Source organism: Calliphora vicina, chromosome 3 (genome assembly GCF_958450345.1).
Source record: "Calliphora vicina chromosome 3, idCalVici1.1, whole genome shotgun sequence".
In the NCBI taxonomy this organism is placed as follows: Eukaryota; Metazoa; Arthropoda; class Insecta; order Diptera; family Calliphoridae; genus Calliphora; species Calliphora vicina.
This window is the reverse complement of record NC_088782.1, coordinates 65,407,037-65,416,404: the sequence shown is the minus strand read 5'-3', so window position 1 is coordinate 65,416,404 and position 9,368 is coordinate 65,407,037. Positions and strand designations below refer to the sequence as shown.

Here is a 9,368-nt window from a genome sequence, read left to right as displayed (position 1 = left end):
GATTTTTTAATAATCGATCTGCATTTTTGGGAACTATAGCAAATGCTATATACGCTATAATTACCGATTATATAACTCTTTTATATTGAGGTGCTCATTTTATAAACCGTAACGGCAAACATTTGACAACAATTTTATTGAAAAAATTTCGTATCACTTTTTATACAAATTTCTTAAGTTTGAACAAATTTCGCTTAAAAAATTGAGATTCTCCGTAAATATTTGTTACAGTCAGCTGTAATATATTGTAAAATTTAATGAATGCAAAATCGTAGAGAATACTAAAAATTCCGGAATTTTATTTCTATTTCGATTAATCGTCATCAAAAATCGATTTCAGCATAAAAATCGGAGTATTTAATCAAGAAAAAATCGTTTTTAGACCCTGAAAATCGATCTTCGACCATAATCGTAATCGATTTACCATTCACTACATTGGACGCTCTTGGATCTCATGTGGATTGGTATTGCAGATGATTTTGAAAATTAGGGTCTGAACAGAACAATCATTTTAATAAAACAATTTTATCATGTGTTCGTGTTGTTAAACGTCCATGGTGATTTGGCAAAACAAACTGAATAAATGACAGCCAATTTGACAGTTGTTACTTAAACAATATGGCCGCTATCAACTGTCAAAGTTCTGTAGTTCCTATTGGAAGACCCTATATTTAGTAAAGCATATCATAATAACTAACGTGTTATTAGCATTATCGATTAAAGTCCCTTTAGAAAAGTTTAAAGGGACACAAATAAATTTAAAAATTGAATATGCTACGGTCTATTTTATATTTTTCTTCCTTGAAAACACCATATTGTTACGTTTTAACCTTTTCGAAACGCTGGTTTATTTCCATTAAATAAACCGGATACTTTTGATTGCAAATAAAAGCCGTTTAGTAGTTTTAAAATTGTAACAACTCTTTATTTATTTAAAATGTACAACAACAGAATTAAATAGTCACTCAATGTTTTTTATACACGTTTATAAATTCGCAGAAATACAGACACACTTTATAATGTGTTATAATTCACTTGAAAAACAGCACACTTTAAGGCACTCAGTTGATGTTTATTCAAATAGCGTCTCTTATAAACTCACTAACTACTGCAACCTCTGCCACTATTTATAACACTGCCATCTGCACTCTAGATTGCTCTTTAACTGTCTAGAACTTTCTAATACATACGCCATATGTGGTGTACTTTCTACAATGTTCTTTAACTGAATATTCGAATTCGAATATACGGTCGCAGCAAACAGCGTTGCCATACTTACGATCATTGGTCAACTGAAAGATTTTATTCAATGTTAATAATGTCCACAGATATGTTACAGTTTGCTATTACAGCACTGCTATTTGAAAGCATTATGCTACTTTTAAATCAGCCGTTAAAATCGTTATATTTGAATTCAAGTACAATTTCGTAACAATATTATAATTTTTTTGACGTCTGAAAAAATGATTTAATTTTAGTCTTCAAGTTTTAAGGTTTTCACCAATATCAAATATTTCTATAAAGAGCTTGCACCTTTCAAATATTTTAAAGTTTTTTCGTATAGTAGATCTTCTCAAGGACTATTTATATTTTAAATTTTAGCTCATTCGGATCATAAATCGAGTTTTGCCGATTTTTTTAATAAATGAGAGATTCGAAAAATTTTACTACATCGATATGCAAACCTTTCTTGTATACTAAGTTCTGTAGACAGGCAATATACATACATATATCAAATGAGAGGTATTTCAAAATCCTTTACAAAGCTATTGTATCTTTTTCACAAAAATATTTTTTTTCACGTTAGCTTAGCGGTAATGATAGCCATCCTTGATCATTCGACAAACAAAAAATTCCCAAAAATAAAACTCAATAATTTTAAAATTTGTTGCAGCACAGTGTAATTAAATATTTAATTATTAGAGTACCAAATAAAATTTAACACAATTTTATTACAAAATGTTATTATGTTTCCAGGAAAAAAAAATCTTGTTTGTTGATCCTACTCGTGATTTTTGTAGACAAAATTTAATTTTTTTTTGGCAAATGAACCCTGAGATCTTTTTGTAAAAACAGCTCATGCTTTATCAAAGACTGTGTTTTTGTTTATGGTGGGGGCATAAAAAGAGTTTAAAATCAATTCATCAGGTTTTGCTTTTGTATTGCACGTGCTTTTTATTTATTAAAAAAAAAACAAGTAAGAGTGTTATATTCGGTTGTGACGAATCTTGTATACTCACCCCATAAATATGTGGCAATAAAATATTATTCTAATATAGGGGTTATATGGGGGCTTGGGTCAAATATGGACCGATCATCACATAAGTTGGTAGAATAACTTAGGTTTATATAAAACTTTTTTATGTCCAATTTCATTACGATATTAATTATGTGATGACAATTATGAATGTTCAAGTCAGTTTCTAAGGGGGACCTTGTATGGGGACTAGGGACAAATGTTGCCCGATTTTCGCCATTAAACTAATTTATGAAAAATTGTAATCAACATACAAACAGTATTCCTGGGAGACATTTGTATGGCTGCTAGGTGAAATCATGGACCGATATTGTCCATTTTCAATACCAAACAAACCTAATTGACAGAGAGTATTTGTAATTTCAGCCAGCTAAATGCTTTTGTTTGGGACCTATCGTATTTTCTAACAGACAGTCGGGTATATCTAGATCGTCTTAGAATCTTATGAGGACCCAGAATATATATACTAATGTGGGTTACAAACGGAATGACAAAATCAATATACCTTCCATATTTTTTGATGGTGGGTATAATTAAGATTTTTTCATGTCATTAGCATTTAAAAAGGTACTTTTTTAAGCAACGGAAAATAGAAAATAGTTTAAAATACAAATCCTTAAAGTGTTGGCATATTTCATCTTATATGATTAGCAACTTACACATGTTTAAAGTCTTTATTAGCCCTGATCTCTAAATTAGCCCTAAAGAAAACCACATACGTTACATTACTTTATTTTCAAAAACACTTCTTCTTGTTAGGAAAACTACAAGCAACGATCGTTTTTTAATGATTTTTCTTGTTTGTCGTTGAACAGCTTCGTGTGTATCTGTTTGAGAAAACCGTATTTCTCTAGTTTACTTTGACAATCGTCATCCGTATCCATAAGATACGAGTAGTAGAAAACAAAAAAAAAACAACGCCGTAAAATACAATAATAAATAAGCTGAGCTTCATATATAAACCGAACATCCACAATAAACAGAAGCATTTATTCGCAAATTGTCAATACGATCGAATCGTTTTAAAAGATACTGTTAATTTTTTTTGATGACAACAAATTTATTAATTAATTTATGCTCAAATGTGCAAGAATCAAGTGAAAACAAATGTGTTGTAGTGTAAAAAGAAGAACTTAATAAATAAACTCAAAAATTAATAAAACAAACAAAAAAAGGAAGCATCTTTTTAACGATAAATTCTAAACAAAAACAATTATTAAATAGTGTTTTAAGTAAAAGATTTACTAACTTTGTAATAAACTTAAATAAACAAAAATGTCCTTTTGTTTTTAGCAAAGGACTAAAATAAACCTTAACTAAACAATTTCATTAAATAGATTTTGTTTAAACATTTTTATTTAAATTTCACGTTAATGAAATACCGGAATAATCGCGGCACAATACTGCAAATACAATTCAGAACATTTTTGGTGAAGAAACAATACTGGCACAGAAAAAGGTGTTTTCAAGACGGTAAGTTATTAAAAAGAAATTCTGTCTACTTATATTAAAAATTTATTTTTAAAAACAAAAACATAAACAGTTTTTATATAAACTGTTAAACCTTTTATATAGGGTTCTTGAAAAAATGTACTAAAAATTCTGAATTATTAAACAATTTCAATTTGGTTACTTTTTATATTAGGAAAATATTCAGTATTTTATTCGAGTATTTTTTTTAAATTCTGAATTATTATCAATATATTTGATTTGGTTTCTTTTAATATTAGGAACATTTTCCGTAAATTTAACATATTTGATATGGTTACTTTTTATATTAGGACAGACAATTTAGAAAAATTATTCATTTCTTTATTCGAATATTTTTATTAAAACCCCAGAATTATTAAAAATTATTTAACAAACCTATTTAATTTGATTATTTTTAATATTAGTAACATTTGCAGACAATTTCGAAAAATTATTTGGTTTTTTAATCGAATAATTATTCGAATATTTTATTACAAACCCAGAATTTATAAACATTTGCAATATAATAATAAATAAAACAAATTTTCGGAAAATTTTTAACGATTATTCAGTTTTTTTTTCAAATATTTTTATTAAATAATTTAAATTATAACAAATTTTTAATATATATGTATATTAAATATTTGTATTCAATATATTTGATGAATTTGATTAATTTACATTCAATATTGGAAACATTTTCAAAAAATTTTTAAGAATTATTTGGTGTTATATTTAAATTCTTATTAGACAATTTTTATTAAAATCTAAAAATTATTAGATTTTTTATTCAAATAATTATTCGATAATTTTCATGCATTTGTAAAAAATTCTAATAAAAATGATTTATCAATATAAACATTAATAATTGAGATCTTTTAATATAAATATTTTACATTTATATCACATTTAGCTAGATTAATTCGATTATTCGCTTTTTTTTGTATTTGTATTCAAAATTTAAATTTTACTATCTTTTAATTTAAAAATCACTTAACTATTTTTTAATTACGAACGATTATTCGTTTTTTATTCGAATAATTATCCTATAATTTTTGTAAAAAAATCTGATAATTTTATATAAAAAAAAAAATTACTTTTCCAGTATTTTTAAACATTTTAATTTTACTATCATTTAATTTAAAAATCAATTAACTATTTTTTAATATTTTTAACGATTATTCGTTATTTTATTCGAATAATTATACAGTTATTTTTGTAAAAAAAACTGATAATTTTATATAAAAAATAACTTTTTCAGTATTTTTAAAAATTTATTCAGATTTTATTCGAATAATTATCCAAATATACTTAATACCAATTTTTAACTATTATTCGATTTTTTTTTTAAATATTCTAAATTATAACAAATTTTCAATATATTTGACGTGGTTGAATATTAGGAATAATACAGACAGTTGTTAAAAATTATTCGATTTTTAATCGAATAATTTTTCGAGAATTTTAATACATTTGTAAGCAATTTTAATGAAATAACAAAATCTAATAATTGACATTTAGCTAGATTTATTCGATTATTCGCTTTTTTATTTGAATAATTATTTAAGTATTTGTATAAATAATTTTTATTAATATTTTTAACGATTATTCGTTATTTTATTAGAATAATTATTCCTGTATTTTTGTAGAAAAATCTGTTAATTTTATTATAAAAATCAAAAACTAACTTTTCCCGAATTTTTTAATATTTATTCAGTTTTTATTCGAATAATTATCCAAGTATATTAAATACCAATTTTTTACGATTTTTCGAAGAATTATTCGAATATTTTTTTTAACGATTTTAAATTATTAAAAATTTTAAATTTATTTAATTTTTTGATTTTTTTTTAAATTATTCGGTTTTTAATTCGAATAATTATTCAAGAATTTTAATGTATTTGTAAACAATTTTAATTTATTTATATAAAAATAATAATTGAGATATTTTAATATACATAAATAATCTAATAAATCACATTTAGTTAGATTTATTATATTATTGTTTTTTTAATCGAATAATTATTTGAGAATTGGATAAATAATTTTAATTATTTAATATTTTTTTTTTAAATTTTTAATGATTTTTATACGAATTTATCTGGTTAATTTTTTTTAAAATCTGATAAAAAATAACTTTTCCAGATTTTTTTTTTGAAACATTTTTTCTAAAATAATACTAAAATACCAATTTTTAATGATTATTCGAATAATTATTCCAGTTTTTTTTAAAGACTTATTAATTATTACAAATTTTGAATATGTTTCATTTGGTTACTTTTAACATAATGCAGACATTTTTTAAAAATTATTCGGTTTTTTATTCGAATAATTATTTGAGTATTTCAATTAAAAATTCTGATTTGGACAAATTTTCCATTTATGACAATAAATAAAACAAATTATTCGAAAATTTTTAACGATTATTCGAATAAAATGGCTATTTTATTTATGCAAATATTTTTGTAATCAAATTTTTTAAAAATATAATTTATCTATATTACAACTAAAAAAATTGGATTTTTTAATATAAATATTAAAAAAATTACTTTTTGTTAGTTTTTTTTTTCGATTAATTTTTTCTAGTATTTGCATAAAAAATTTAATTTATTACTATCTTTGAATTTAAAAATCCAAACAATATTTTTTTTTGGAAAATTTGTGACGATTATTCGTTTTTTTATTAGAATTGTTATCCGTTTATTTGTGCAAAAAAATAAAAATCAAGTAATTATGAAATTTTATTAAAAAAATCTAAGCTAACAAAGAATTAACAGAATTTTTTAATGATTATTTAGTTTTTATTCGAATAATTATGGGAATATTTTAGTAGATATAAGCAAAATATGTAATGACTGTTTATTAATTTCACAAGAAAAGTGAGCTGAACAAATTTATATGACTATCATTCAAAGGAATTTAAAAAAAAACTGAGTATATTTATATCCATCACCAAAAGGGGTGGGGATCTAGCTTTGTCCTTCTGTCTGTTGATGATACGATAGGGACTAGAGTTGAAATTTTTCCCAAATTGATCACAAATATTTGGCATTGAAAATAGACAACAAATATTAGAAAAAAATTCCGTCCGACGTTTAAAATCAATCAAATATGACCAAAACGAGAATATGTCCAAAAATTAAAAAAATAGGTTGCACCGGTAAAAAGTTTTGGATCAAAATATATGAAAAACTTTCTTCGGACTTAACACTATATTTATTTTGTACCCGATACTTTTATATTCATTAATAGAGCCAGATGTCATTAATCACTGATATTTTCTAGTAATAAAAACTATAAAATTAACCAAATCGGATAAACCAGATAAATGTTTTATATATAATTAACAAAAATCAGTGCTCGTATTATATAAGATGCCGAGTATAACACTCTCATTTGTTTTAAATTGTTTTTAAGAGGACAATTAACCCTCTAACTGGCAAGACTGCCTTTAGGCGGGGTATATTAAATGTATGTAATGCTTCTTTATTTGCTTATATTTCCCGTTATAACGGTAAATATGTGTAAAGAGACAAACAATTTACTTATTGTGATAAACACGAACGTACACTTGTCTTTTGTTTTTCTTTTAATCCAACGATTTTTTTATTTTTTCAAACAATAACCTGGTATATTTTATTCGCTCAAAATAAAATTGGCCGGTTAGAGGGTTAACGTACCCAATAAAACTCCGATCAATACATTTTCACTCATATCGATAAATATGACAAAATAGGCCAACTTTAAGAGTCCATAAAAATGAAATTCTAACAAACTTTTCAAAACTCTTTTTGGTTATTTAGCTAGCTGAAACTCCCCAAATGAAGAATTTTCATCATTTACGATTTCCATTATATGTATAAACACTTTATACAAATTTAACACATTGCTTTTGTTTGAGACCAGTAATTGGGCCATGGTTTACAAAAGTTTATGAAGTACTAGTCTAATTTTGCCTTTAGGGGTTCAATAGCAATGAATTAGTTGCAAACAAAAAGTCAACATTTAAATAAACCCCAATTTTTCACTGAATAGCAATGAATTAGCTGCAAACAAAAAGACAACAATTAAATAAATCCCAATTTTTTTTACAATGTATACAAAATTGAAAATATTCATTATAATTATTGTAATTGTTATCATTTCAGTTTTGGATATTATTAGTACTGTTAACAATTTATATTGTTTGTTGTCTGACACGTTTTAGCACCAATAATAACACAAGTTTTTTTAAAAAAAATATATTTTTTATGTTCGATTTAAACATTTATATAATTAGTAATTTTTGTAGCTAATTCTTATCAATAGTAAATTTTTTTTTTAAATATTTGAGAAATATTTGAATAAAAATTAAGTTTAATTTAATACCTGCCTGTTGACAGGAGCAGTGTTGCCCTTTTAGTTAAGAGCCGGACAATTTCGACCCGCCCTTTTTTAAGAAGGTTTATAATGAAAAAAACAGTTCTTAAACTTGTTTATTTTTAATTTTCTTCTAAAAATACAACTTTGCTATTAGTTTACCTAAAAATAAAAAGTCGAAATCATTTGCTATTAAATTTAATTATTACTAATATTTATTTTTTATAAAAAAACAGTTAACATCACGAAATTAAAACTACTTTTATTATTTGTGTTTTTGTTAACAACAAATTAACTTGTACTAATTACATAGTAATATGATTATCATTATATTCAATAAATACATACATATGTACATGTAATTTTAAATGACATGATATAATAGAAATATTTGAAATATTTATTTTATTTTTCTTTAATAATTTTCTTTTCTTTTTTTTTGTTCAGTGAAATATTTGCCTGGTTAATTAATTATTTAATTATTTTGCTAAATTTCACACATTACTACTTATAATTAAGGCATTAAGTTTACCTATTAAGATTTAACTGTTAATTAATGATAATTTAAAATTAAATATTGAAAAGATTAACTAAGGTGTTTCCGCAGAATAATTTCTTAAATAAACAATCAAATATTAACATAGTACAAGTTAATATTTGTTAAACAAATTGTAATAATTTGCAAAAAAAAATATATGTAATTTCCTAAATATTTTTTTGGTAACAAATTTGAAATTTAAATAAAAGCATTTCTTACCATTACCCCTAAAATAATGTTACCGTTAAAATTCCTTTACCGTTATTATCGTTACCTCTAAAATACAATACAAATTTACTACCGTTACCTTGTTTCTAGTTCGAGTCGGCAGCCAACCTTGTTTTAAACATACTAACGCCACTGTTCGACGATTTTCAAAAACGAAGAGTTGACAAAATTATGTTCTGCAAAGCGCACGATTTTGTACATTGAAACAGGCTTGTATATTCGAAAGTAAAACTAGTAAATCATGTGGATTCCTTTTACAGAACGCCGAAATATGTGAATTCGTTTTACGAAAGCATTACTCGGATTCGGTTTTTTTTTAGATATTCCACTAAGGTATCAAAAAGCTTTAAAGGAAAAGACCTAAGCTTTCTTTTGATCAAAAAAATAAATAAAAAAGGGTCCATTTTGAAAAAAAACAATCAAAAAAGTTTTTGATTTTACAAAAAAGTCAAAAATTTTATGTCTTGAGTTACAAAACATTTATTTAGACAGATATCCCACTTGTATCCCACAAAG

At 24.1% G+C, this 9,368-nt stretch overlaps 1 protein-coding gene across 1 annotated transcript in view; it reads left to right on the top strand.

Annotated features, from left to right (window-relative positions):
* The first annotated feature begins 3,248 nt into the window (after window positions 1–3,248).
* Window positions 3,249–9,368, top strand: part of LOC135954398 (uncharacterized) — a 21,603-nt gene continuing 15,483 nt past the window's right edge. The window contains exon 1 of the mRNA XM_065504561.1: window positions 3,249–3,730. Coding sequence (XP_065360633.1) covers window positions 3,631–3,730 — 100 coding nt within the window. The 5' untranslated portion in view covers window positions 3,249–3,630. The remainder of the gene's footprint in view (window positions 3,731–9,368) is intronic.